This window comes from Hylobates moloch, unplaced genomic scaffold (genome assembly GCF_009828535.3).
Source record: "Hylobates moloch isolate HMO894 unplaced genomic scaffold, HMol_V3 SCAFFOLD_2, whole genome shotgun sequence".
In the NCBI taxonomy this organism is placed as follows: domain Eukaryota; kingdom Metazoa; phylum Chordata; class Mammalia; order Primates; family Hylobatidae; genus Hylobates; species Hylobates moloch.
Genome location: NW_026652277.1, coordinates 142,853,818 through 142,869,659, shown reverse-complemented (window position 1 = coordinate 142,869,659; position 15,842 = coordinate 142,853,818). Strand labels below are relative to the sequence as shown.

At 40.9% G+C, this 15,842-nt stretch overlaps 1 protein-coding gene across 7 annotated transcripts in view; it reads right to left on the bottom strand.

Moving 5' to 3' along the window:
- The window catches only part of TPD52L1 (TPD52 like 1), a 107,286-nt gene extending 92,498 nt beyond the window's left edge, over positions 1–14,788 (bottom strand). For 5 of the 7 annotated variants that reach the window (XM_032158294.2, XM_032158304.2, XM_032158346.2 and 2 more), the window contains exon 1: positions 14,590–14,788. In XM_032158294.2, the coding sequence (XP_032014185.1) occupies positions 14,590–14,608 (19 nt within the window). In that variant the 5' untranslated portion in view covers positions 14,609–14,788. The remainder of the gene's footprint in view (positions 1–14,589) is intronic. The other 2 variants (XM_032158338.2, XM_032158355.2) reach the window with 1 other exon arrangement.
- Positions 14,789–15,842: the final 1,054 nt, after the last annotated feature.

Here is a 15,842-nt window from a genome sequence, read left to right as displayed (position 1 = left end):
AAACTGGCAGTGCTTGATAGAACTGATCTATTTTCCCATCACTTAATGAAAGAAGTCACCAACCCCATAATCAAATGAATTTAATTCAAGGTGGCAAATATATTGTGACTTTAATTCTTTTCTAAACTATGTCTGAATCTCCTTTCAGATGTATGTTTTATGATAGTTTACTGTTACTCAACCCACCCCGGGTTTTTTTTGTTTTTTTGGTTTTTTTGTTTTTTTTTAGTACAAGATTTGCTTTGCAAATGTATAAGATTGCTCACTGCTGAGTATGGGGCTTTCCTACCCTGTAGATGCTAGAGTGACTTCTGTAAAGGAGGGGCTGAAGTCTTGGTGTCTTCTCCTACTGGTAGGAGGACCTGTAAAGTGCATGTGTTAAGCACTGCACGATGTAATCACATGTCTTCTGACTGATGAATAGCACCCTCATATTTTCTACATGCAGGTTTCTTTGCAAATTGTAAAAATTCAAAAACATTTGTAACAATATTTCAAACAGGTTCTGAATGTGTATTCTTATTTCTACATATTCTCTAAATTGTCACGTGAAAATTACAAGTCCTAATTTCAGAATATACTTCCTTCTTTGAAGGCTACTGTTGTTGAGAATGGGCTACAAGAGCCTGGTGGAATATCTTATAAATGAATGAAGCCACACCAGATACACAGTAGGCCAAGAGTAAACAGGTATTTTCCTTTCCAGTAATGCCCTTCATATATTGGGTAAAATATGAGCAAATGATGAGTGCTGAAAGGGATCAGCGTTTTCCACCCCAAAATATGCCACTTTGCCATAAGAAGTGTTTTTTTGTTTTTTGTTTTGTTTTGTTTTTTTCGAGACAGGGTCTTGCTCTGTCACCCAGGCTGGAGTGCAGTGGGACGAACACCTCCTAAGCTCAAGTCACCCTCCCACCTCAGCCTCTTGAGTAGTGGGAGTACAGGCATGCACTACCATGCCTGGCTAATTTTTAAAAATTATTATTTTTAGTAGAGACAAGGTCTTGCTATGTTGCCTGGGCTGGTCTTGAGCTCCTGGGTTCAAGCAGTCCTCCTGCCTCGGCCTCCAAAAGTGCTGAAATTACAGGCATGAGCCACCCTACCCAGCCCATTAAGAGTTATTTTGAGCTGAAGGCATTTGAGTTCCCGAAATCCTTTATCTGACTAAAAGCAGAGGTTCTCAAAAGAACTCAGCTGTCACAAATTCCTCCCACTGGGAGGAACTCTTTCTTCTCTTCTAGACATTGTCACAAACTGTCATATCTCCCATCTATTCTCCTAAGGGCCCATTTATCTTTTTTTTTTTTTAAAAAAAAGAAGTCATTTGCTCTCTCAATATTGCCTTTTCTCCACCTCCCTTTCCTGTAGTAAAATGATACAGAAAATCAAATCTCATCACTCCTTGGGGTATTCATTTCTTTCTATGACACCCTTGTGCAAGCAAAATTTGAAATAAATAACTTTGTAAGCTTTTTCTTCTGTTTGTCTGCTATAAGTTTAATTCACAGGCTCCTAGGCACTTCACCTAAGAGGGTAGAAAAAAAGTTTTTCCTCCCCTCCAGTGCTTATGAGAGCCTTCCAATCATTTTAAATAAACTTTACAGGTTACGTAATAACAGGAGCCAAGGTCTATACTTCTTCCCAGGGCTGACCTAACCCTTCAGGAAGAAAAACCATCTTTCCATGACGTCTTTATGTAGAAACGAGTCCATTTTGGAAAACAAAATGTTGGAAAATATTTATAGACAATGAGCTATTAGCTCTTTATGCGGAGAGAAAAATCAGTGAAAAACTACAAATATCCAACCATCAGAGACTTTAAAACTGAGAGATCTGAAGAGATCTCCTCCCACTACCCCCATCCCAAATTGGCTTTTTCTTTTGAATGAATCAGTTCTGCTTCCGTGAATATGCTTGGGAGATGGTTAAATGAATAAAACATATCCATGTAAACAAGTAATTATAATACTCATGAGGCAATAAAAAGCTTTCTTTTTTTGGGTACTCATTGAAATTAGTCCTTTCAGCCAACATCTAAAGGATACAAATCCTGCTTTCTGGAAACAAGCACGCAGATCCTATGACTTATTTATTTTAAAATCCTGAGATTACTGGGTATGGACGAACACCAAGTAGAATAACATATTTGAACCATTCCATATTTGAACTGACTTTTCCTAGCAGCTGGTGATAAAATTCTATACTGGTTCTAAGAATTACATGTCATGTGACTTTTACAGATCTTTTTAATCTTGAATCAGTTCTGCTTCCATGATCCTTGACAAGACGCTCTTGCTATTAATGGACAAAAGAAATGTCTAATTACAAGAAAAATGTATTTCCAAGGAGTTGAAGAGTTTTCTATATTTTAGATATATGTCAGGGAAACTGTAATTTGTATAAGATACAAATAACCATAGGCAAATTTGGAGATGAGGTGTAACATATACATGCATTTTTCATGTGTGGTACATGATCTGGCTACAGCAAAGTGCTAGATTTTTGCCTTTTGAGAAAGAAACAATATGTTGGTGACTAAGGGTATTCTTGGAGATTTGTGGTTTTATTCTGGGAACTTCACTTCCTCTGCATCAAAATGCATCACTTATAAACGATTCACACTGTGAGAAACTGCTTAAAATTCATCTTTCCTTGAGGACCCAAAGCTTCCTTTTAGCCATTTCAAATTCATTAAAATATTCTCCTGCCTTCCCTGGTACATTAACAATGCTTCTCAATTTAATGCATATATTTTAAATCATTACACTTTATTGCTTAAATATTCAATGAAAAGTAGGATGACAGATGTGAATACCCACATTTTGAGGTCACCTTTTATGTGTTCTTAACTGCATAGTAACTCGGTAAATTTTTTCTTGTTTTACTTTTTTCTTTTAGTTATATATATATATATGTATATAAAACTATATATATACAGTTAAAATATATAAAATATATATATATATATATTTTTTTTTTTTTAAGAGACAGGGGTTTTGCTTAGCCTGGGTTTGAACTCTGGAGCTCAAGTGATCCCACTGCCTCAGCACCTTGATTAGCTGGGATTATAAGCACTCACCACCATGATCAGCTTAACTCAGTAAATTGAAGAAGTGACTGGCTTTACGGTGTTGTTGGGGACATTTCGCAACAGAAGTAATAGTGAACCTCTGCCTGCATGGAGAGCATGCCAGCTGATCAATGACTGAGGCACTTGCCCTCTTTTCTGCACTTGCTGCTTCAAACTGTGAAAATTCAACACAGAGATGGCTAGAGTCGCTTAAGGACAAATCCATTGATGGCTCATTTTTTTCAACAGTTTTATTAGGCATTTTCTTAAAGTAGTTATTGTGCTAGTATGATTGGGAGATGGTTAAATGAATAAAACATATTCATGTAAACAAGTAATTATAATGTCCATGAGGCAATAAAATGCTTTCTTTTTTGGGTACTCATTGAAATTAGCCCTTTCAGCCAGCATCTAAAGAATACAGACTCTACTTTCTGGAAAGAAGCATGCAGAGCCTGTGACTTTTATTTATTTTAAAGTCCTGAGATGACTGAATATGGATGAGCACCAAGTGGAGTAACATATTTGAACTGACTTTTGTTTGAGCTGGTGATAAAATTCTGTATTGGTTTAAGAATCACATGTCATGTGATTTTTATAGAATTCTTCATCTTGAAAACAGAACAAAAATAGCAAGCTGTTAATAAATGAGCATCCTCCACCCGCAACTTGACATGTCGCAAGGCTTATTCTTAAAGATCTCCAGTCCCATTCATATTCCCAGACTTAGACCCTGCCCACATATGAAATGAACTGTACAATTAAATTCTGCCCATTTAAAGCCTCTTTGATCATATAGAAAATAAAGCAAAACCATTATTTAAAACTTTGCACACTGACTGCTTGTGCATACGAAGTACCTATAGAATGGTAATTGAAATCTCAAGGTATGAAGTCAAACTTTCTGATTTCAAATCCCAACTCCAACACTTCCAAGTTGTATGAGTTGGACAATGTTGTGTAACTAGTCTGTCATTCAGTTTCATCATCTGTAAAACCAAAATGTTACCTTCCTTGTGAGTTTATTATTATTATTGGTTTTTTTCTTTTTTTTTTTTTTTTTTTTGAGACAGTCTCACTCTGTCACCCAGGCTGGAGTGTAATGGCATGATCTCGGCTCACTGCAACTTCTGCCTCCCGAGTTCAAGTAATTCTCCTGCCTCAGCCTCCCAAGTAGCTGGGATTACAGGTGACCGCCAGCTAATTTTTGTATTTTTAGTAGAGACAGGGTTTCACCATGTTGATCAGGCTGGTCTTGAACTCCTGACCTCAGGTGATCCGCCCACCTCGGGCTCCCAAAGTGCTGAGATTACAGGTATAAGCCACCACACCCGGCCTGTTGTACTTATTAAATAACATGTTTGGAGTTTTTTGTTTTTGTTCTTTTTTTTTTATTTTAGAGAGGGTCTCACTTTGTCCAGCCCAGGCTAAAGTGCAATGATGCAATCATAGCTCACTGCAACCTCAAACTCCTGGGCTCAAGCAATCCTCCCACCTTAGCCTCCCAAGTAGCTGGGAATACAGGCATGCATCACCATGCCCAATTTACTTTTTTATTTTCTGTAGAAGCAGGGTTTTGCTATGTTGTCTGGGCTGGTCTTGAACTCCTGGGTTCAAGTGATCCTCCCACCTTGGCCTCCCAAAGTGCCAGGAGCCATTGCACCTGGCTAAATAACATGCTTTTTAAAAAAGTGTATGCCATGGTATTTGACATTTGTAAAAACACTAAAATATTATTGGTATTATCACCCTCAATGTGAATTAGCTCCAATTAGCACATTAGCACTCAAAAAATCCCATTGGGATGGAAATATGTCCTCTCATTAGTTCTAGGTGTTAACCCACAGGCACGACTCTCAACTCTTTTTTGCCTATCCGCCTGAAAAGATGACACCATGTCAAGTTCATCTTAGCTTCCCCTTTGCACGTGTGGCACAGCACACATTAAGGCACAGTGCAGTATAGTAGTTAAGCTCATTCTCTGGACTCAAGTAAACTTGGAGTTGAATCCTGTCTTCTTCATTTAATTTTTCTGACTCTTAGTTCCCTGTTTATAAAATGAGTTAAAAGTAAAGGTATTTACCTCATGATGCTATTGTAAGGTTTTGATAAAATAATGGATGCAAAGTTTTCAGCATATGCTAATAAAAGCAACAGTAAACATTTATATACTACTTACCATGTGCTAGGCCCTGCTTTAAGCACTTTGCATGTATTAACATGTTAAATCCCCATAACAATCCTATGATATTGGAGCTATTACTATCTTCACTTTGCATATGTAGAAACCAAGATCGAGTGAAATCAATAACTTGTTCATGGTCATATTAATGGTAAGTAACATGGCAGAATTAAAATCCAGGCAGTTTACCTTCATCCTGGGATCTTAATCACTATGCCCTTTTCCCTCCCAATAGTATGTGCTTGTCAAATATTTGCTATTACTACAGTAATTAATAAGTATTTATTAAAATATTTAATGAATCAATATCTGCTGAAGTATTTATTATTTACTATATATTACTAAGTAGCACATCTTATTATAGGCCACAAAAATGGACTCCTTTGCTTATAAGTTTTTGAAGAGGCCGGGCGCGGTGGCTCAAGCTTGAATCCCAGCACTTTGGGAGGCCGAGGCGGGCGGATCACGAGATCAGGAGATCGAGACCACGGTGAAACCCTGTCTCTACTAAAAATACAAAAAAAATTAGCCGGGCGTGGTGGCGGGCGCCTGTAGTCCCAGCTACTCGGAGAGGCTGAGGCAAGAGAATGGCGTGAACCCGGGAGGCGGAGCTTGCAGTGAGCCGAGATTGCGCCACTGCACTCCAGCCTGGGCGACAGAGCAAGACTCCGTCTCAAAAAATAATAATAATAATAATAAGTTTTTGAAGAAATTCTCAGATTCTGCCTACCCAGATAATTAATAAGGTGTATACTAGGGAAGGCAATTCAAAATATGTTCTCATCTACTAAAACAGCTGCCATTTTTTTGTATAATTAGATTTTTAAATAATTTAAAATAAAACAGTGGTATATGATTTGTTGCAAATGACTGACTTCACCTAAGATATACATCATCACCTATTTCAAAACCTTTACTTAAATAGGAAACAAAACTACAGGAGGTAACTTTGAAAATTGTATGAATAGTCTTCATAATACTCTTAAAAATCATAAATCAAAATATATAACAGCTTGCTTCCATAGTTTGAGGTTTATTATTATATTGCCTAAACTTCAATATAAAATTTTAAATATGAAACATAGAATGCAAAATAATTTTTTCCTTGGATAATTTAATAGTTAGGGACATACCTCACTGCACTTCATTTTATTGTACTTCACGGATATTATTTTTACAAATTGAAGGGTTGTGGCAACCCCAGGTTGTGCAAGTCTATTGGTGGCATTTTTCCAACATGTGCTCATGTCACGTCTCTGTGTCACATTTTAGTAACCCTCACAATATTTCAAACTTTTTCATTATTTTTAAATCTGTTATGGTGATCTGTGATTGGTGATCTTTGATGTTACCATCATAATTGTTTTGGAGAACCATGAACTATGCCCATATAAGATGGTGACCTTAACCAGTAAATCCTGTGTGTTCTGACTGCTCCACCAGCCACCCATTTCCCCATCTCTCTCCCTGTCCCTGGCCCTCTCCACTCTCTGAGACACAACAATATTGTTAGTATGCCAATTAACCCTATAATAGTCTCTAAGTATTCAAGTGAAACATAGAGACACATATCTCTCACCTTAAGTCAAAAGCTAGAAATGATTAAGCTTAGGGAGGAAGGCACATTGAAAGCCAAGATAGATCAAAAGCAGGCCTCTTGATTCAAGTTGTGAATGTGAAAGAAAAGTTCTTGAAAGAAACGTAACATGCTATTCCACTGAACACACAAATGATAAGAAAGTGAAATAGACTTATTGCTGCTAGGGAGAAAGTTTGAGTGGTCTGGATAGATCAAACCAGCCACAACATTTCTTTAAGTGAAAGTCTAATCCAGAGAAGGTCCTAAGTCTCTTCAATTTATGAAGGCTGAGAGAAATGAGAAAGCTGTGAAAGAAAAGTTGGAAGCTAGCAGAGATTTGTTCATGAGATTTAAGGAAAGAAGTCATCTCAGGCCGGGCATGGTGGCTCATGCCTGTAATCCCAGCACTTTGGGAGGCTGAGGCAGGTGGGTCACCTTAGGTCAGGAGTTCGAGACCAGCCTGGACAACATGGTGAAACCTCATCTCTACTAAAAATACAAAAATTAGCTGGGCGTGGTTGCACGCACCTGTAATCTCTGCTACTCAGGAAGCGGAGGCAGGAGAATTTGCTTGAACCCGGGAGGTGGAGGTTGCAGTGAGCCAAGATCGTGCCACTGCACTCCAGCCTGGGTGACAAAGCAAGACTCCATCTCAAAAAAAAAAAAAGTCATCTCTGTAACATAAAAGTGCAAGGTGAAGCAACAAGGGCTGTTGCCAAAGCTGCAGCAAGCTCTCCAGAAGATCTGGCTAAGATCACTGATGAAAGTGGCTAAAATAAACAACACATTTTCAATATAGATGAAACAGCCTTACACTGGAAGAAGATGTCAGCTAGGACTTTTATAGCTAGAGAGGAGGAGTCGATGCTTGGCTTCAAAACTTCAAAGTACAGGCTGACTCTCTTGTTAGGGGCTAATGTAGCTGGTGACTTTAAGTTACATGCTCACTTACTATTCAAAAAATTCTAAGGCCCTTATGAATTATTCTAACTGTAACCAGATGCAGTGGCTCATGACCGTAATCCCAACACTTTGTGAGGCCAAGGCAGGAGGATTGCTTGAGCCCAGGAGTTCAAGGCATCAGTGAGCTATGATGATCCCACTGTACTTCAGCTTAGGCAACAGAGCAAGACCTTTCATCTATGAAAATGCAAATACAAATAAATAAATAAAGAAATAATTATTCTAAATCTATAGATTTAAAAAATGTGCTCTATAAATGGAATAACAAAGCCTGGGTAACTGTTTACAATATGGTTTCTTGAATATTTTAAGTCCACTATTAAGATCTACTGCTCAGAAAAAAAATATTTCTTTCTGAATATTACTTCTGGTTGATAACACATCTGTATTAGTCCATTCTTATGCTGCTAATAAAGACATACCTGAGACTAGGAAATTTGTAAAGAAAAAGAGGTATAATGGACTCACAGTTCCACATGGCTGGGGAGGCCTCACAATCATGATGGAAGCCACGTCTCACATGGTGGCAGGCAAGAGGACATATTCAGGGGTACTCCCCTTTATAAAACCATCACCTCTTGTGAGACTTGCTATCATGAGAACAGTATGGGAAAGACCTGCACCCATGATTCAATTACCTCCCAATGGCTCCCTCCCATGACATGTAGGAATTATGGGAGCTACAATTCAAGATGAGATTTGGGTGGGGACACAGTCAAATGATATCATATGTGGTCACCCAAGAGTTCTGATGGAGATGTACAAAGAGATTAACATTGCTAACACACGTCTACTAACACAACATCCACTCTTCAGCTTGTGGATCAGGGAGTAATTTTGACTTTCAAGCCTTATTATTTAAGAAATAAATTTTGTAAGGATATAGCTGCCATAGATAGTGATTCTTCTGTTGGATCTGGGCAAAGTAAATTGAAAACATTCTGGAAAGGATTCACCATTCTAGATGTCATTAAGAACATTCGTAATTCATGGGAGGTGGTCAAAATATCAACATTAACAGGAGTTTGGAAGACGTGGACTCCAACCCTCCTGAATGAGCTTGAGGTGTCCAAGATGTCAGTGGAGGAAATGAAGTGCAGATGTGGTAGAAACAGCAAAAGAACCAGAAGTGGAGCCTGAAGATGTAACTAAATTTATGACATTTTAATCTCACGCTAAAACTTGAATGAATAAGGTGTTGCTTCTTATGGATGAGCAAAGAGTGGTTTCTTGAGATGGAATCTACTCCCAGTGAAGATGTTCACAGCATTGTGTAAATGACAACAAAGGATTTAGAATTATATAAACTTAGTCAATAAAGCAGTGGCAGGGCTTGAGAGGATTGACTCCAATATTGAAAGAAGTTCTATTGCAGATAAAATGCTACCAAACAGCATTACAGGCTATATATAAATCTTCTTGAAAGGAATAGTCAATCTATGTGACAAACGTCCTTGTTGTCTTACTTTAATAAATTGCCACAGCCACCTCAGCCTTCAGCAACCACCATCCGGATCAGTCAGCAGCCATCGACATCCAGGCAAGACCCTCCACCAGTAAAACACTTATCACTCAGTGAAGGCACAAATGATCGTTAGCAATTTTTAGCAAAAAGGATCTTTTACATAAAGGTATGTACCTTTTCTTAGATATCATGCTATTGCACATTTAATAAACTACAGTATACTATAAACATAAATTTTATATGCACTATAAAACAAAAAATGTGTGTGACTCGCTGTATTCCAATATTCACTTCTTTGGGGTGATCTGGAACTGAACCCACACTATCTCCAAGCTACGCCTATATAAGAGACTGAACCTGCTGCTGTTTGACAGAAGGAAGAATGGTTCTTTTATCATTTTATAACAAAATGCCATACTTCTTTTACAAAGTAAGAATTTATTTTCCATGCAATATCAATAAAAGTAATGTGATTATATTCATTTTTCTAGAGCTTCATCCCTTGCTTCCTTTTCTCTTCTTATCCTCATTTATTTTCTTTCATCTATTTTTAATTTACATTATCTTGTTGCATTTCAAGTATCCATATAAACTGCCTTATGTACTTCCTGAAACAAGATAAAATTATATAAATGTTCTGTGAGCAAAGTATAATGTAAGGTATATATGACATTTTCATTTAAAGGACTTTGCAAACAGTAGGGTTAATCTGCTATTTGTTGCTTTATTTCATTCATGGACATCTGAGAATCTTCTTGAGTGGATATAAAAAATAGTTATTATAGTAAACTGAATGATGGCCCCTAAATATATCCTAATTCCTGGAACCTGGAAATGTTACCTTTTGCAGATGTGATTAAGTTAAAGGTCTTGAGAGAGAGAGAGAGATTATCCTGGATTATCTAGGTAGGTGCTAAATGAAATCACAAGTGTCCTTATAAGAGACAGGCAGAGGGAGGTTTGACGCGTACAGAAGAGAAAGCAGCGTAACCACGGAGGCAGAGAGATTGGAGTGATGCAGCCCAAGAATGTCGGCAGCCACCAGGAGCTGAAAGAGGCAAAGACGATTTCTTTCTTAGAGTCTCCAAAGGAAGGACAGCGCCGCCGACACCTTGATTTCAGCCTAGTGATAGTAACTTTGGAATTCTAACCTCCAAACTATGAGACAGCACATGTTTATTGCTTTAAGCCACGAAGTTTGTGGTCATTTTTACAGTGGCCATGAGAAACTAACATAGTTATTAATTTGAATATATGCAAATGTTAAAAGGAGACAGTTTTCCTTGTAACATTAAAGACGTTGGGAAAGGCGAAAACAACAAAGTTATTTCCATTTAGAATAATAAAATATTGAAGGGTAGTTTAAAAGGATCAGGAAGTTTTTATTTTAAAGGACTACTGTATGTTTCGGGAAAATGCTACATTTCTAACCCAATTCCCTCTCTAACATATCAATTATCTTAAAGCAAATTTATCTGGCACCAGAGGAAAGCAAATAGGAATGCCATTCTCCTGTGGACATCTCTCTCCACATTGTTCTCCAGCCCTCCTCGGTGAACAGCTCCACCCATAATCCCACTTCCTGTTTTCTGTCCTACCACCTCCCCTGAAAGTCCTCTTGTTTTGCTGGAAGCAATCTATTATTTTACAAAGTCAAAGAACATATTTGCATAATTTCACTTATGGGAAAGTTTCTAATGCAGTAAGTTGCTGCACTTACTGAGCTATATGGGCGAATCATGTCCATAACACCTTGGTGGCTTCCTGGACAATATGAGATACAACTCATCAGCAACTGCCTGTTTAACCTCACTTATCTTTACCTGTCTCTAGATTAGCAGGCAGAGAGATAAGCCATCTCCACTCTAGATAATTCTAAAATAAACGGTGCTGAAAGTGGAAGCTTACACTTTAAAAATCACAGAACTGTCTTATCTAGAATCTAAGAGGCAAATCATTCATTTAGCCAGAAAAAATGTGCAAGTGGTAAATGTTAGGCAACAGGGGTACCTTAATGGCGCCGCTTCCGGGTTCTTCTCCCCTCCTTGACCGGGCACTGTCTGAACCCGCCAAAGGAGGGCCAATCAGAAAGAAGCATCTCCCGCCTTCCCTTGGGCCCGCCCCACGTAGGCCCAAGGGATATAAAACTCAGCACACCAGCAGCTCTCTCTCTCTCCTCTCTTCTCTTCTCTCTGTTCCCCACACGACCTGATCTCTACCTCTCCAATAAAGATCTCTTGGCTGCCACCGGTGTCGTCTCTGACTAGCCTGTCGCCCTTCAGTAAAAAGATTTCTCTTTAATATATGCTATAAACAGTTTGTGAGAAGTTTTTTCTTAAATAACTCAATATGTCTGCTTTCTAAATAACAAAAAGTCTGAAAATGAAAATCTTAAAATGCTAGGCAAATGAAGATTTAAGAGGTAAGTATCCTCCATTTGATTGTACAAGTAGGAAGCTGGAGTCATCCTTGACACTGCCCTCCTTCACATTCAATCCAATTTTGACTTTTCTTAAGTTTTTTTGTTGTTGTTCTCTTTTTGTTTATCTGTTTTTGAGACAGAGTCTTGCCCTCTTGCCCAAGCTGGAGTGCAGTGATGTAATCACAGCTCACAGCTGCCTCGACCTGCTGGGCTCAGGTGATCCTCCCACCTCAACCTCCCAAATAGCTGGGATACAGGCACGCACCACCACACCCAGCTAGTTTTTGTATTTTTTGTGGAGACAGTGTTTCACCGTGTTGCCCAGGCTGATCTCAAACTCCTGGGCTCAAAAAATCTGTCTCCAGCCTCCCAAAGTGCTGGAATTACAGGCGTGGCTGGCCTTTTTTGTCTTTTTTTTTTTTTTTTTGAGACAAGGTCTCTTGTCCAGACTAGAGTGCAGTGATGGGATTTTGGCTCACTGTAGCCTCAAACTTCTGACCTCAAGCAATCCTCCCACTCCAGCCTTCCAAGTAGTTAGGCCTACAGGCACATGCCACCACACTCAGCTAATTCTGTTTATTTTTTATAGAGATGATTTTTCTCTCTATGTTGTCCAGGCTGGTCTCGAACTCCTGGGCTCTAAGTGATCCTTCTACCTTGGCCTCCCAAAGTGCTGGTCACTGCACCTGGCCTCTTAAGTATTTCTTAGATCTGTTCACTTTTCTCATATCCATTTGCCTTTTTACTAGTCCTCTTTACACCCAAAGTTTCCATCCAGTCATGAGGGGAAAGGAAGAGCACCACAGGGCAGCTGGAGATTCAGGTGGGGACTGAAGTTTTACCTTTCCTCCAAAAGTCATAGGCTTTGAGTGAGAATGGGTCCCTCACAGCATCCACTTTGCTACTTTTTACCTATCTGGCTGTAAACAAGGAATTTATTAAAAAGTCATGGCAAAAATTGCAATTACTTTTGCACCAACCTAATGTCTTCCATGCTTGTTTCCTCTCTGTAGAATGGGAATGAGAACATGAACTACCTCATGGGACTGCTGCGCACAGGAAGTGAGTCCATCAATACATGCAAAGCACGAAGAACAGAGACAGGGACACGATAAACAATCTGCTCTTCTGATTTTTGCATACTAGGGTTATAGTTTTTCAGGCTCTCGCTGCACTATGAGGCCCTTTCTTAGCATTAGCATGGCAGTGATTTTACATGTTATTTTTCAAATAGCTATCAAATTAATATTTGTCTCTTCCTCTACTGTAAATTTTATGAAGCAGATACCAAGTCTGTCTTTGCTCTTCTTAGCACAGTGCTTGGCAAAGGAAAGCACTGAAATATTTGTTAAGTAAATCTTGGAAGTAAAGCAAAGCAATAAAGAAACCAGTGACACCAGTGGTTACCAGTCTACAGTTTCGGATGTCTTCAGAAGTTGTATGAATGTTTCCTAACTGCTATAGTTCTTCTCTAACCTCACTAATATAAGCTTTCAAATATACCCATGTTCAGGTTCCAAAGATTCCAGTTTGACTGGGATGGGGTTGGCCAAGGCCAGTAATGAAGACTTTCTAAATAATTCTGATCTGCAAGTCAGGTTGGAAAGCTCCGGTGCTGCTCCCACCAGCTTCAGTTCTGGTGTGAAGGCCTCCAACCTGACCTCTGCTTTTGAATTTGACCAACTGCCCTCACCCTTGGTTGAATTATCCTTTCCTATCTACATAATAGAGGAAAAAATATGGGAAGCGGCAGCTTTACGGGCAGGACTTAGGAGGATGGAACAAACGAGTACGATTCGTGCTGTTCAGACAATTGTAATCCTGGCAGCAAACCTGTTGGGCGACTCCAGGCCCACGCACTCGCCAACCCACTCTCATTCAGGGCGTTCTGCCCCTAGAGGGCGAGGGCGAGCGCATCAGGTCATGAACCTCTCTCTTTTTTTTTTAATGAGATTTTATTTATACTAAGAGCCAACACAGAGTTTCCTACTGTGTAAAAGAATGGTGGCTTTGATTGCCTTAAAGGCTGAACTCCGCAAGCCATCCCTTCTGGGCGTTGCTCCCCAAGGTAGAGCACTGAGTCCGTTTCCTTCCCACCTGTCTCTCGCTCCACATTCGCCCACATCTGCCCCTTTCCACGGTCCGTTTACCCCCATTCTTGGACGATTCCATCGGAATTCCCCAACCCTGTTCCAAGTGTGACCCCAAGATATGAGGCCGCCCTTCTTGAAGCCACCGCCGGCTCCTCCAGCAGGCAGCCCCGTGAGCAGGGAGCTGGGCGGCCGGGGGCCCCGCGCGCCACGGGAGGCAGAGGTCGCTCCCCGATTGCGGGAAACCGGGGCTCACGTGTGGATCTGCTGGAGGTCAGGGGGCCGGTAACGTTCACCTGGCCTCGGAAGGCGAGTCCCGGAGCGGGAAGCCTCTCGCGTAGCCAAGCTGCGGAGCCACCCCCGCGGCGGGCGATCCCCTCACTCCCTAACTTGGGAGCCACAAGCCGCGAGTCCACAGCCCTGGGCGAAAAGAGTCACATTCCCTCCCCACTCCCTCAAGGGAAAGGGAGCGAAACACGCCTTCCGGACCCGGCACAACAGGTCCTTTGGGCACCCGCGAGGTTGGGAAGGCCGGGGGCGACTGGCTGCGGAAGAGGGTAGAGCATTCCACGGGCGCATTTCCTGAGGAGGGGCCTCTCCACTTACGGATCCCCTGTCACTTTACTGAACCCCAGACCCACAGCAAATCCTGAGTTTGGGGAGCAGGCATTATACCGAAGGCGCGGGTGGGAGTGGAGTTCTGGACGTGTAGCACGCTACCAATCTGTTCTGTCCGAGAGCGAAGTTAGGTGGTGCAGGAAAAGAGCCTTTATGCGCGCCCCAGGACCTGACTCTCCGGGCGAACGGCGACCACTCACCTTGTGCTTGCGCCTCCATGGTGGCTGACTTCGAGCTGAGGGCGGCGGGGACACCCCGGTGCTTCCCAGAGCAGATGGCAGCTGCGCCCAGGCTCAGAACGCAGCTGGCCCCGCCGCTCACTCCCACTCCTGGCACGCGTGTCGCGAGCGCTGCGCGGAGGGGGTTGGGGACGCAGGGCAGCCGCCACTGGCCGCTTCTGGTTACCTCCGCCCCTTCCAGTCCACCTGGCCCAAACCAAGCTGGAACAAGCTCGCCGCTGGGCGCCACCTGCCGGCGCTCTGCACAGCAGGCGGAAGGCACCCACTCCCGGCGCTATAGGGGCGTACCGCAGAGATATTGCAGGTTAGGTTCCAGACCCCCGCAATAAAGCGAGTATTGCAACAAAACGAGTCACACGAATTTTTCAGTTTCCTAATGCATATAAAAGTTACGTTTGCACTATGCTGTAGTCTATTAAGTATGCAATAGCATGATGTCTAGAAGGAGCAATGTACATACCTTGACTTAAAAAGATATTTTATTTCTAAAAAATACTAAAGATCATCTTCACCTAATGGGAATCTTTTTGTTGGTGGAGGGCATTGCTTGGATGTTGATGGCTGCTGACTGATCCTGGTAGTGACTGCTGAAGGCTGGAATAGCTGTGTCAATTTCTTAAAATGGGACAACAATGAAGTTTGCTGCGTCAATTGACTCTTCCTTTTATGAAAGATTTTTCTGTAGCATGCAATGCTGGTTGATAGCATTTTATCCACATTATAACTTTTTTCAAAATTGGAGTCAATCATCTCAAACCCTGCCATTGCTTTGTCAACTAAGTTTATATAATTATAAATCCTTTGCTGTCATTTCAACAATGCTGTGAACAACTTCACCAGGAGTAGATTCCATTTCGAGTAACCATTTTCTTTGCTTGTCCATAAGAAGCAACTCCTCGACCATTCAAGTCTTATGAGATTGAGCAATTTACTCACATATTCAGGCTCCACTTCTAATTCTAGTTCTCTTGCTATATCTACCATATCTGCAGTTACTTCCTGCTTTGAAGTCCTGAAATCTCAAAGTCATTCAGAAGGGTTGGAATCAACTTTTTCCAAACTCCTGTTAATGTTGACTTTTTGACCTCCTCCCATGAATTATGAATGTTCTTAATGGCATCTAGAATGGTGAATCTTTTGCAGAAGGTTTTCAATTTACTTTGCCCACATCCAACAGAAGAATGACTATCTATGGCAACCATATCCTTACAAAA